The sequence below is a fragment of the Marmota marmota genome, unplaced genomic scaffold (genome assembly GCF_001458135.2).
Source record: "Marmota marmota marmota unplaced genomic scaffold, marMar, whole genome shotgun sequence".
Taxonomy (NCBI): Eukaryota; Metazoa; Chordata; class Mammalia; order Rodentia; family Sciuridae; genus Marmota; species Marmota marmota.
In genome coordinates, this window is record NW_026000079.1 from 6,807,489 (window position 1) to 6,821,168 (window position 13,680).

A 13,680-nucleotide genomic window follows, 5' to 3' on the forward strand; every position below is an offset into this window, starting at 1 on the left:
TATATATATATATATGATTTTTTTTTATATAGGGTTTCATTAAGTTGCTGAGAGCCTTGCTAAATTGCTAAGGCTAGCCTTAAACTTGAGATCTTCCTGCCTCAGCCTCCCCAGTAGCTGGGATAATAGACATGTTCCACCAAACCCAATGTAGAATTTATTTAAAGAAAAGTTGTTTTGTTTTTGCCAAGGCTGGCCTCAAACTTGTGATCCTCCTGCCCCTGCTTTCTGAGTAGCTGGGATTACAGGCATGTAGTACTGTGCCTATTTTTAAAAAAGTGGATTTTTAATTGAAAACATCATTCCACAATTTCTATATTTAATTTTTATTTTTTAATTTTTTTTTTTTAGTTATAGGTGGACACAATATATTTTATTTTCTATGTGGTGCTAGGATCAAATCCAGTATCTCATGCCTACTAGGCGAGTGCTCTACCTCTGAGCCCACAACCCCAGCCCTCTATTTTAAATTCTAATTTTGTATGTTGAATGTTTTATGAAGTATAAATTAATATTCAGGCAAGATCCCTCTACTTATTTATTTCTGTTCAGTACCAGGGATTAAACCCACTTAACCACTGCGCCACATCACCAGTCCTTTTTAATATTTTATTTAGAGACAGGGTCTCACTAAGTTGCCTAGGGCATCAATAAGTTGCTGATGCTGGCTTTAAACTTGAAATCCTCCTGCCTCAGCCTCCTGAGCTGCTGGGATTACAGGCCTTAGCCACTGCAACCAGCTTGTTTTTAAAAATTTTTTTGTAGTTATAGATGGGACATAATGCCTTTATTTTATTTGTTTTATTTTTATGTAGTGCTGAGGATTGAACCCAGTGCCTCACGCATGCTAGGCAAGTGCTCTGCCACTGAGCTATAGCCCCAGACCATTCTACTCATTTTTTAATCAAGTTATTTTCACAGCATTAGTAACTGCTATTGATTGAACACAAGGATAGGTCATTATCTAGGACACTCCCCCCTCCCCATTACTCAAATGCCCTCTAAATATCCTGTTATTTGAATGCACAGAAAAAAGGTCACTTCCACACCAGGTCCAAGAATCTATCCAACACTCTTCTCATGGATGCCCCATAGGTGCCCTCTCCCGGATTCCCAGTGATATACCTCTTATGACCAGTCCTTGAAACCCAGTGTAGACTTATAGGCTTCCAGAGGATTTGATACAAGGATACTTGTACTGGAGTCAAAAGAGGGAGAGGGCGAGAGTTTTAGGGGCAGCAAGGAAGAAAGAGTTTACAGAAAGAAGCTGAGGCATCTTCCTGCATGAATAATTTGTCCAGGTAAAAAACGCCTTCTGTATCTGTACAGAAAGCAGATTCACTGCCACATGAGGGATAGGATTAAACTTTGTGGAGTTCTGCCTAGTAATCCAAACAAAATAGAACAAAAATCATCTAGGAATTAAGACAATGCAGGAAGTTTAGGCATTCCTTTCCTAACAGAAACTTGAGGAAAAGATCCAGAAGAAAATGCATGCATATTCCCTTTCCTCCATTATTCTCCTGCTTCTTTGTTAGGGTTTAAGTTCTTACCTTGGCCATCTGGTGCCTGCTACCACCCAGTGATGACTTCTGGGCAGCTATATGAGGAAACCAAGTCTTCAACATCCCTTCTACTTGTAGCAGGGTTCCTAGATAACGCTCCCTATGAAAAGAACATTAAAACAAAACAAATATTAAAAAAGAAACAAGAAAGGATTGGAGAGCTCTCCTTTTTATATGGTACTGGGGAAAGAATCAGGTGGACTTACCCCATCTGAGGCTTCTGCAAAACACCTACAATGCGCTGGATCCTGTCCATTGCCACACTCTGCTGGAAACTGCTCAATCCTGGAGTCAGAGAAAGATTAAGGACCAAGATTCAATACTGTAGTAAGATAAAGGAAGGCAAAAGGGGTTAAAATTGATTCACCTAAAGGAATTAAATAAATCACAAATGCAAAAAAAAAAAAGGAACAATTCAGGCTCTGAATAAAGACTTTAGAGATATACACATTCCAGAGAGACAGATACTAAGGTGGGAACCTAGTCCAAAATAATGCAAATAATCAGACAATTACCTCTCTCAAAACGACCCATCTTCAGCCCATTCAGTAGATCTGTGAGGGGGCGAATGAATCCTTGGAGCTCTTTACACTGTAGGAAAATAGGACAGAGGCTATGAGAAGACCAAGAATTGTCCATGTGAGTAGCCATACTTCCTCTGCTTCCAAATTAGGACCTTCCTCTTAAGGTCCTAACCAGTTGAGGGTTTAGGATTATCATTTCCTTTCTCCTACCTTCTGAGCAAAGAGCAGGTCTCCCTCTGTGGTACAACCCTGGATGTTTACACTGGTTTCCAATTCACCATCTCTTGATCTTTTGATCCCAGATTCTGCCATAGGAGAAGTCAAGCCCCGCTGTTCCAGATGAGATGCTGTATGTTGGTTACTGGAAACCTTGCAACGATGCCTACAGCGGATAGGACCCGGGCTAGGCCGGAAACATCCCCTCTGCCCAACAGTGTCTGGCCTGGGCCCTTGGGACCCCTTGTTCTCCCTCTCACTATCGGAGGGGAAGCCAAAATCACCGTTCACTGGGGAGGTGGAAAAAGAGGGAGAAAGAGAGGAGGAGGAATAAGAAGAAACACTAGATGGAGAATCCATAGGTCCAGAAGCAGGGGCTGGAGAGCAGGTCCTGGAGTACCCAAAGATCCGAACCTGCAACTGAAGAGCAAAGCGAGGGAGTTTGAAACCAGAGTCTAAGGATTCGGAAACGGACGGGGAGACGGAGGTGTACTGCGCGGGATAACACCTCTATTTCCCCTGCCCAATAGACAATAGAAAAAGTCACCTCCCCTACCCCCACCCGTGAAAAAACTGGGGCTGCCTCTCTGGCCTCTGCAGATCAGCTCTGGGCCTGACACATCCTCTGTTCTTTTCCCTCGGTTCGGACACCTTCCCCTCTGCTGTTCTCCTGGTTTGTTCCCCAGCTCGACCTCGCAGTTGGCGTCTGAGGCCAGCCACCCGCGAGTGTAAATCTGCACACCTGAACCTACCTAACCTACCTAGCGTCCCTGTGGAAATCGCCCCCACAGGGACCGACCTCCTAACCTTCCCCAATCTCTCTTGATCAATATCCCTGATCCAGGGATCTACAGTCGCGCCGGCCAGGTGATGCAATCCCTACCAATACCCACATCTGCGTGCATTCACCCAAACCCACTCCCCCCGGCCCCAGCCTTCTCCACGGATCACTCATCGCCCTCTGAGTCTCCTTACCTGGGTCGATCCGCTCGGCCTCGGCTCCGGCTCCGGCTGCTTCTCAGTCTCTCCGGGTCTGGGCTACCCACCTCCGCCCCACTCTCTGTGGTCCCGCCCCTTCCCCCCCTCCCGGACACGTGCGGCTCGGCACGTGCCTCCCCCTGCGTACACCGATTTCGCATCCTCATTGGTTGGCTAGCCGGTAACACGTGACTCCCGTTAATGAAGTTCACAGCCCATTTGCTACAGCTCACAGGGGCTCGGCCAATAAAGAAGCAGTCAGGTGCCGATTGGCTGGAAGGGAAGCCTTCCGTGCTCCGCCCCTACATGCGGCTCCCGGAGAGGACCCGGTGAGGAGAAAAGGAGGAGGATGGAAAAAAGAGTGAAAAAGTAGGAAGGGGAGAAAAAGGGCGGAGCCCTGGGCCTTAAATAGGATAGTGAGGCGCAGGAGACTCGCAGCTGGAGTGTTCAGAGGAGGGATGTCAGACGGGAAGCGCGTGCCTCGGGGCGTGGGACCCAGGGTTCTGCCTCCCCGGCTGACACGTCTGCCCCCTCGGTGAGCGCCTCCGCTCACGAGCACAGCACGTGGAACCCGTCAGTTACTTGTGCTGCAACGTGTGTGAGCGAACGGCTGTGTGACACCGTGTAACCGCTCCCAGTCTGCGCGTCTCAGCCCTCGTGACTCCCTGCTCTGTTTCACCTCCCCATTCTCACTCCTCCGAGTTGGGTGCCTCCTGCCCTGCTGGGTGAGGAGGGTGGGGACGGCGGCCGAGAACACGGCGTGCTCTCCCCGGCTCCCGCTGGGGCGGCTCCTGCAGCCCTTTCCTTACATAACCTGCCACGCACGTTACCAGCTCAGATGCCAGCCCGCCAAGACTGCAGAGGTCAAAGCAGAACTCGGTGGTGCCTGACTTTTCTGCCTCGGCTCTTCAGGCTTGTGCCCTGAATTATCGGATTTTGAGCAAAGGGAACAGAGTGTGAAAACCCCTGAGCTCCAAGGCTGTGGCTTCTTCGGCTTCAGTTTATTTGTCCTTTGGAGAGGATTCGAAAGACTTTGAAGGAGGGAGGGAGACAGGTCCAGAATTTAAAGTCTCAAAAGTAACAGACATCACTATTTGTTGCCCCCTGCAATGTTTGAAGAGAACAATGGAAAGGGAATAATAGGAAGTAAGACCCGGGGACTGTGGGCTGGTTGACGCTCTGACACCGGAGAGACCGCAAGAGGGCAGCCCAGTTCTTTTTTTTTTTTAAATACTGTGAACTTATTCATATATATATTTAAGTTATACATAACAATAGAATTCACTTTCACATAATTAGAAAAGCACAGAATATAATTTGTTCTAATTCAGTCCCCAGTATTTCCCATTTTCCTCCCATCCTCCCACTCTGTTCACTTTCCTCTACTGATTTAATATATATGTATGTGTGTATATGTATGTATATATATATATATGTATATATATATAAATTGGACACAATAGTTTTATTTTGTTTATTTTTATGTGGTGCAGAGGATTGAACTCAGAGCCTCAAACGTGCTAAGCAAGCGCTCTACCGCTGAGCCACAACCCCAGCCCTAAAAATATTTTTTTTATTCCCCCTTTACTGATCTTTGTACTATTTACTTACAGCTTTTCTTTCTTTTTTTTAATTGTGTCTATTCCATGATGATGACATTCACTGTGGTATATTCATATATGTATATAGGAATGTTGGGTTCACTGTTTCCTATCTAGCTCATCCCTCCTCCCTTCCCTTGGTTCTCTTTTGTCTACTCCACTGATCTTTATTCCCCCTTATTTTCGATTAGCTTCTGATTATCAAAGAAAGCATTCAACCTTTGATTTTTTTTGGATTGACTTACTTCACTTAGCAGGATGGTCTGCAGTTCCAGCTATTTATCAGCAAATGCCATAAAGTCACTCTTCATTATGGCTGAGTAATACTCCACTGTGTACATATGCCACATTTTATTTATCCATTCATGTTGAAGGGCACCTGGGTTGGCTCCATACCTTGGCTATTGTGAATTATGCTGCTGTAAACATTGATGTGGGGCAGCCCAGTTCTGATTAGGGTCCTGAGGATGGCGACTTTAGGTGTGACTATTTCAAATCTGTTCTTTGTGTGTGTGTTTGTGTGTGTGTGTGTGTGTGTGGGGGGGTGCTAGAGATTGAACCCATGGTCTTGTGCATGTGAGGCAAGCACTCTACCGACTGAGCTATATCCCCAGCCCCTCAAATCTGATCTAGTAATTCATATTTTACTTATTTTTAACAATATGCTTATTTTATAAAAAGAAAAAAAAGTTTTCTAAATAAACCATAACCCTATTTCCCAAGCATAGTGTCTCAATACCATATAAAACAATAGAATTACAGGGAATTATGGACTCTGAATAAACCTGTCATCTGTGGGTGTTCATTTTAGCCCAAATTCCAGGTATATTTACAATTCATAATTCCTTCAAATCTATTGTCACCTAATTCTCTTTCTAATCTACTCTTCCTGTCCCCAAATTCTGGTACTCTCTTTAGTGTGTGACCTTAGAATAGATTCCCATGAAGTAGACAGTGACTAGATGATTTCATTTATTTTTTTATTTTCTAATTTCTTCTAGTCAAACTCCCATCCAAGGAGTCATAGCAGCCTTCTCTCACCTAAAAAAGCAAAGAGAAGAAAACAGGATCAGGGAACCCAGGAAGTCCTTCATGTCCCTCTCTATCTCTATGAAAACTCCTCAAATTTATATTCTGAGCTGGGATTCCCCTGTTGTATCTCTTGGGGGAAATATGTTCCTTCCCCTGGTCACTCCTCCCTCCTCCTCTGTATCTCTTTATGCTCCAGAGTTATTTAGAACCCCAACTTAACATTCCTTCTTATAACAGCTGTCTTTTCCCTGCTCCTTTGCCCCATGATCACCCCAGTCCATTAGGGAACCACCACCCTTCTGACTTGGAACTTTGCCTCTGAACTCCACCAGGTTGTAAGACCCACCCATTTTGCCCTTTGAACGATGGCCAGAATGAAACCAGCTCTGATTCCTCAAGACATATTGGAAGCCTAGAGAGGTTTCTTCTCTATTCCACCTGCCTCTGCTCTAGGGGGTCATGAGGTCCTCCCAGTTCAGAAAATTTAATGACTCATATCTTTGCCTCAACATGTCACAAACTTCTTTAAAATTAGATAATGAGATTTTTTTTTCCTCAATGTGATCCTTCTATCTTTTGTTTTGGTACTGGGCATTGAAACCACGGCACTTAATCACTGAGCCACATCCCCAGCCCTTTTAAAAACTTTTTTATTATGAGACAGGGTCTTGCCAAGTTGCGTAGGGCCTCACTAAATTGCAGAGGCTGACTTTGAACTTGAAATCCTCCTGCCTCAGCCTCTGGAGTCACTGGGATTAGAGGCATGTGCCATCATGCCCAGCTCCTTCTTCTGTATTTAACCAGCTGAGAATTGATGAGGCTGGCAACACTATAGACAAGGATAACTAGTAAAGAATTACTTCATAGACTCCCCCAAGGCCCGTGGCTGCACTCTCACCTTTACATGAAATACATCCCCCCTTGAAGGAGGACCCATGACAGGAGAAGAGAAACAGGACTCTGCAGACTGGACACAGCATCATTCAGATCTGGACTCTGCTAAAAGACAGATGCCCCCACATCAGGCCAGTGTCTTCCTATTACTTCCCACTTCTCAGGAGGAAAGGCATATCTTTACACTAACCTCTTTCTTACCGTTGGCCTCAAGGGAAGCTCTGACGCTCCTCTCCACTACTATAAGACATTCTTTCTTCCATCCCTGGCCATACCAGGGAGACCCCAACTCAATTCAGTGACACCTATTTTTATCTATTATGAGCATGACACTGCTCTTGGTGCTATGGGGGGATATAAATACAAATAAAATGTGGTTCCTGTTCTCAAGAGGGTTACGATCCAAAGTGAACAAACTGTATACTTTAAAAACATGTGTTTGTGCCTATTGTCAATCTTTTGTTTTCCATTCCTACCAGCGCCTCCCACTTATGGTCAGCTCTATCTAGGTTGCTCTTTTGACCCTGTTGCCCTTTCCAGCTGTCGCCATTTTTTTTTTTCCATTACCAGGATTTTCAGGTGGTTAGTCTATACCTGCCTCTATTTCCTCATAATTTACCTTCTCTTAACTCAATTAAAACTACGTTCTTAGGGATTACCAAAGTTCTCCTTCTCCTTGGCCTCTTGGTAGCATTTGGTTGATTATAGTAAGCCTTCTCTTCTAGACTCTATAACACAGACTTGGCTAGCTGCCTGCCTCTCCAGTCAGTCATTCTCTATTTGATTGGTTCCTCTTTCTCTTTCTACTAACTGTAGCCACGTTCATTGGTCTTTTGAGCTTCTGTGCATACTGGCTCTGTTGAGCTCATTTACCTTCATAACTGTGACTTTGCACTTAGAACTCTAGCTCTGATGTAGTTCAGCTGCCTAAAGGACACCCTCATGGGGCCAGCAGAATCCGTTTAACTTAGCCAAGACCAAATTTATAACTTCCCTCCTAAACCACACTGGCTTCCCATAGTTTCCATTTTCTCGAACATGTTTAAAATCTGTGTGTTATTTTTAATCTCTCTTCATTTATTCCGGAGATGAGATTATTAATGAAGCAAGGCATTTTCTTCGAAATATTTCTTATCTTTCTCCTCTGGATTTAAAATACCACTTCCTTAGTCCAGGCTTTTAATAGATTGTTGTTGGAACAATGCAAATCTGATGAATCTTTCTTCACTAAATGGCATCTTGCACAATCCAGACGAATAGTTTTATTTTTCCCCTAAAATGCTACTTTCATCATTTCTTTACCATATGAAGGACTTACTAGGCTCCCTATTGCTTATAAGGCCAAACTTCAGTCCAACATTTCAGACTATCCATAATTTAGTCCTATCTTGCCTTATGCAAAGTTATCAAGCAAATATTAGGAGTTCGTACTTTTTTTAAACTTAATTCCTACTTTTTCCATCTCTAGACTCTCTTCTTCAGTCACACCCCATTCACTAAACATATCATACTTGTATTATTTCCTTCACCTATGAAGCTTGTTCACTCTTATGGTAACTGTTCCTCCTCCTAATAGAACTTGTTCTTTCACAATTTCCCATCAAGTTTAGTTCATCTAAAGCATCATCACCTCCTAAACCTTCCTGACAATTCTACCTTGTACAAGCTCTCTTCCTACAATGTCTAAAACACTTACCTATGTCATATGTTCTCAAACTTATAGGTAATTTAATATTGTATTAAATTCATTTTATTCTAAATATTTCATAAATGTAATCATGCATCTTGTAAATGCCTCAGGGCAATAGCAACATCATAGGTTTCTTTCCATCAGTACCCTCAGCAGCCTTAGACACAGACCACATACATATTAAGTACAGCTGAACTGAAATTTAACTGGAATGGATCTTCCCCGTGTTTGTATGGATGTTAGATCTCAGTGAGATATTTGATGGCCAAGTTGAGATGAACACCTGCGTTGCAGCTGTAGCTATCTGGTTTCCACCTCCACCAAAGCCTAGTATTGCAGCCCTCTCTCTACTCCATGTCACCAGCCCTGGGATCTATCTAGGTAAGGGATGAATTCTCTCCCTCCTCTCTAATTCCCATTCAACTTACTGTTTCCATTGTCACTGCTTTCACGGTGACAGGCTTCTGATGATCTGCATGTTCTGTTTTAAGAATAATGGTAGTCTCCACTGCTTGTGTTGTTTCTTCCTTATCCAAACTGTTCTTCTCTCAGTAGGATTGGGAAATAGAGTTATCGTCACTTCCATCCAACATCCTCATAGATTCTCTATTTTCCCCTGCACCAGTACTCAACCAGGACACCCTTCCCACTCGCAAAGACTTAAGCTCTGGGATTCTCCCTATTCTGTACTTTCATGGATAATGTATTACCTATCCCGTTCAACAAGTCCTTTTTGGGTTTTTTTGTTTTGAGGTACTTGCTGGGAACTGAAAACCAGGTATGCTTTACCACTAAGCTACATCCCCAGTTCTTTTTATTTTATTTTGAGGCGAGGTCTTCCTAAATTGCTGAGGCTGGCCTTGAATTTGAGATCCTCCTGCCTCAGCCTTCCGAGTTGCTGAGATTACAGCTCAACAAATCTTTTGACTGCCCCTCTTTCTTAGTTCTTAGTAAAGCTACTGGGCTTGGCTTCCTTCTCCTCCCCAGTTATTATTGACAAGTCTGTTTGGGACCCACTTTCTAGTTTCTCTCAATCGACCAAATTTTCTTTCTTGCTAATCAGTTACATTTCAACATTGCCCAGTTTCTTTTTAACTTTGATTTATCCTGCCACTCTAAAATGTAGAGGTCACTCACCAACCTGTCCTCTGACTCAAACATGGAGTAATCAATGGTGAAATTTGCACTAAAGTCATCTGGGGAGGAGAAAAAAAAATTAGTAGTAACAATGGAAAAAGGGAATTCTAGATCCAGTAACGAAAGGGGAAGAAATTGCACAGAACGCTTTAACTTGCTCAAGTTGTAAAATATATTGGTAAATTCCACTTCTAATTAACTTTAGTGTCAAAATGTTTATTAATACTGTGTTTATATTTTCATTCAAATTTATAAATTTGAAACTGTCCAAAGTGTTTCAACCATTTTCCAAAGAATTAAAAATCACTAGCTTGAAAAAATAAAAGCATGAATTTTGATAATTTTTGTTCCTAGCCAAACTTCCCTCTCATTCAGTTTTTCTGTTGCAAAGGGAAGGGCATAGTCTTAGAACTAAGTATTCACAAAGCCTTTCTCCACCCCACTTAGGATCCGAGGCACTCACCATAATTAGGAGTGACTGTGTAATAATAGGCCACCTGATAATAATCTTCTGTCAATCCTTCTTCATCCTCATATTCTTGTCCTATGGAGATAAGGACTATAGGTCAAGGGACATCTGGAATGCCTTAACAACAAAAGGACATCTGAAGTTGATCCTAAATCTACCAGTTTTTCTTCTTTTGGCCTCCCCTTCAAGGGTCTTGTTATCTCCCTGACTCTGCACTTGTAAACTGTTCTGTCTTCTGGATTCCATACCTGAACTGAGGCCTGCTACTCTGTGCCCTTCCAAATCAGGAACTCTTGAGAAAGAAACAGATCCCTTTACATACTATAAACCCAAAGAGAGAACTAAACCTAAAAAAGGAAGAAGATAGAGAGTAGAAACTGAAAACACCAAATCTTCTATTCTATTCAATATGTTACAGAATTTACTGTACTTGTGATTTTTTTTTTTTTTTAACAGTGCTGGGGATTGATCCCTGGGCCTTGCACTTGCTAGGCAAGTGTTCTATCTCTGAGCTATGCCTGCAACCTAAGAAATCATCTTTTATCAGTGTCTCTCACAAATAACTAATAGACATTCCACTTTCACTGCTAACTAGCAGAATAACCTTGAGAAACTATTTATCCGCTTTCTTAAAATGAGTCAGCTGGGCTGGGGCTGGGGTTCAGTGATAGAATACTAGCCTAGCATGCCTGAGGCACTGGGTTCAATCCTCAGCATCACATAAGAATAAAGATATTGTGTCCACCTAAAACTAAAAATAAATATTTTAAAAAAAAATGAGTCAGCTGTACTAAATGACCCTTCTCCATTAGTTTGTCTTTCTTTTCCATAAAAATATGTGGCATCGATGATGGAATCAAGAACTCTAGGTCTCCTAAACACTTCCCTGAGCTCCTTGAACATTTTCCCTCCAATCCTAAACTAATGACACAAGAATCTAGGGGAAAGGGAAACAATGAGACATACACCTGGCAGACTGGGGAACAAAAGAGGGAAGGAGCCATGCTACTCTTGGGACCCTGTTCCTGAGGGCAGCCAGTTTTCCACTACCCTAAAGGTCAACCCACAGCCATGTCTTCACTAATAGGTTGTGTGGGTGTGTGCGTGTCTCCTACTCTCTGGGAAAGGAGATACCCTGCTTCTTTTACAAAGTTTCAGGCTGCTCCAGCTTCTAAGAGTCCACCTCTCTCCTTTAGTCTCCTGTTAGTTCCTCTTGTTTTGTTCAACTTTATGGTGAAAAAGTGAGTTGAATCTTGCTAACGGACCTCCCTGCCCTTCATCATCTGAAAATCTTCTCTTCTTTGACTAGACTCTGTTTATCTCCCTGTTTCCTGGCTCTACCAACCAGATCTCTGTTCTGCCCCATCACAGGACTCTGGCACAGATAAGAAAGCGCAATCACTCCCCATTGAAATATACTACTCATCTTCTCCCCAAGTTTTTTTCTCCCACCCCATTTATGGTAGAAGACCAAGTGCAAAAGCTCAGAAAGAGAAGGGGACTTACCCAGGATAAGTGGCATAGCAAGGATGGCTACCAAAAGGACATCCATTCTGGATTTTGCACTATGGCTTTGAAAGTAAAAAGAGGAAATTACTCTGTTTCCCACCAAACTTACCCCGCCTCTCCTGCTGCTCCAAAGCTGGGAGGGAATTACATGACTCTTCTCCCTGGGGGCAGAATTCTCCGCCTACTTACTGACTAGATCTTCAGTTACTACCCGTCCTTAGCCAGAGCTGAGAGAGGCAAAAGATGCGGACTTGTTCATGAAATTCCTCAGCCCTAGATTGGGTTCATGCAATACTCCACTGCTGCTACCAAAGAAGTCTACCTATTCTTTTTTCCTCCTAGTCCTTGCAAAAAGCTCGCCTTCTTGCTGTTCCTCATTTACCACTCACCATCCAGAGTTGCTTTTCTCTCTGAGGCTTAATCATAGTCTCTTTCACCAATTTCTTTGGAAATGCTCAAAGGATGGGGGGGGGGTGTGTGTTGTTTTTTTTTTTTCCTAGACTGAAAATAGTCCCTCTTCTCTGCCTGTCTTGGCTATGGAGGATGGGAGCAATATTTACCTATTGTTGTTTGACTCTCAAAGCACCTGCTGAGTTGCTTCTGATAAAAACCTCTCAGCCAAGGCTAGTTATTTCCTCTCTGGTCAGTGCTGACCTCATCTCACCTTTTTCTTAACTTCCTCTGTATATGGAGTGGAAAAAGTAGTGCACAGAATGTCTTTCCCTGTAATTGATGCCATACTCCACCTTCCCTTTTCAGTCATTTGGTATAGTTCCCTTAATTAAGGACTACAGGGGTAGAGTTCTTATCACTGTTTCTTGATTTCCCATTTTCATTCAATTCAGTTCAGAAACAGTAACATGTATTAGATGCAGTTTGCTAGGCAATTCAGAGCTCACAGGCAATGGAATAAGAAAAGAATACAGTGTTTTGTTTTGAAACAGTTAATAAATATCTGCTTAGCATCTACCATGAGCCAGTCACTATGCAAGTCTCTCTGAGATCACCCATACTCAAGAGATCACCCATGCACAAGACCGGTTAGAGCCTGCTTTTACGTATCAGGAGACGCTATGCTAACAGCTCAAAAAGTTGTCTAACCCCCATGTCTTCCCCTGACTGAGTCCTTAGCACTGGCCAAGATGCTCCCGTCCTCTCAAGCTTATTGGGGAAAGATTTCTCAGTGACTTTCTGTGCAAATATATTGTTCAGCTTCTTTCCAGAATTTTTTGGAAAAAGCATGAAACATCTATGTGAGTGTATACATATGAAATGATAAATCCCTTCCAGGAATCCTAGTTCTCTTCAAGTAATTTCTGTAGGGCTTTTTTCCTTTTTCTTTCAGAAACAATATTTCAGATTCTCTCAATTTCGCATCCTAGGAGTCCTTTGCCTTGCCTAAGGATCCTTGCCTAAGGATCAACCTCTCACCATTCAAATAGAATGACCATAACCTCCCCTCCTACTTTAACTTTCCTTCATTCTAATAGGGAAACGTCTCTCTCTCTCTCTAGTCTGAGGAAAAGATGCCACTGAAGTTTATTTTTCAGAAAATAAATAGAGGAAGTATGACATAAAAGGAATTGAATGACTGGGGGGTGGGGTGGGGGATGTGTGCTTTTTTCTCTCAACCCCATTGTTCTGATTGCTTTTTAACTTCTCAATTCCTTCTAAATTCCTTTGCAATATTTCTCTCCAGGCCCTTTTGCTTCTCTCTGATTGTCATCACAGATGAAGACTTCATTAGCCATACGATGTATTCCTGTCCAAAGAGCTCCTGCTTTTAAGTCCAACCTCCATCCTTTAGGCAGCAACTCTAGCCAACTTCCTCTGATTCAAGTAAGAACAATACCCGTCTCTATCTCCTTGCCACCCCATCCTGTGTTCTTTGTATTTGTCTCTTGGATTCAAACAGGATCTTCCCCTTCTGAAGCCCTTCAAGAAGCAGCAGAATTGCTACCACCCTTCCCTATAAAGTGATGAAAGGAAATCGCGGCCAAGACGCAGCCGGACTCCGGGGTCCGCGCCAGCGCCAGCCCAGCCCGCCCGGGCAGCTCGGGCCGTC

At 43.1% G+C, this 13,680-nt stretch overlaps 2 protein-coding genes across 3 annotated transcripts in view; both read right to left on the minus strand.

Annotated features, from left to right (window-relative positions):
* Window positions 1-3,396, minus strand: part of Ciart (circadian associated repressor of transcription) — a 5,858-nt gene extending 2,462 nt beyond the window's left edge. Inside the window, exons 1-5 of the mRNA XM_015503017.2 lie at window positions 3,281-3,396; window positions 2,300-2,725; window positions 2,081-2,156; window positions 1,772-1,850; window positions 1,554-1,665 (exon numbers count right to left, since the gene is read on the minus strand). Coding sequence (XP_015358503.1) covers window positions 1,554-1,665; window positions 1,772-1,850; window positions 2,081-2,156; window positions 2,300-2,665 — 633 coding nt within the window. The 5' untranslated portion in view covers window positions 2,666-2,725; window positions 3,281-3,396. The remainder of the gene's footprint in view (window positions 1-1,553; window positions 1,666-1,771; window positions 1,851-2,080; window positions 2,157-2,299; window positions 2,726-3,280) is intronic.
* A 2,471-nt stretch (window positions 3,397-5,867) lies between these two features.
* CUNH1orf54 (chromosome unknown C1orf54 homolog) lies at window positions 5,868-11,677 on the minus strand. 2 transcript variants are annotated; one of them, XM_015503020.2, is made up of 6 exons: window positions 11,613-11,677; window positions 10,101-10,181; window positions 9,638-9,696; window positions 8,929-9,042; window positions 6,815-6,912; window positions 5,868-5,925 (listed from the first exon to the last, which is right to left on the minus strand). In XM_015503020.2, the coding sequence occupies exons 1-5, from the start codon at window positions 11,656-11,658 to the stop codon at window positions 6,817-6,819; spliced, it is 396 nt and encodes a 131-aa protein (XP_015358506.1). In that variant the 5' UTR covers window positions 11,659-11,677; the 3' UTR covers window positions 5,868-5,925; window positions 6,815-6,816. The 2 variants fall into 2 exon arrangements, with proteins under 2 accessions (XP_015358506.1, XP_015358505.1); XM_015503019.2 differs by having other exon boundaries at window positions 6,815-6,915.
* Window positions 11,678-13,680: the final 2,003 nt, after the last annotated feature.

Coding starts and splice junctions, on each gene's coding strand:
- CUNH1orf54 (XM_015503019.2), bottom strand. CDS start 11,658: ATGGATGTCCTTTTGGTAGCCATCCTTGCTATGCCACTTATCCTGG. Junction 9,043..9,637: donor TTGAGTCAGAGGACAGGTTG/GTGAGTGACCTC, acceptor TACTGAGAGAAG/AACAGTTTGGATAAGGAAGA. Junction 6,916..8,928: donor AAGCAGTGACAATGGAAACA/GTAAGTTGAATG, acceptor TCTGTCTTTTAG/CAGAGTCCAGATCTGAATGA.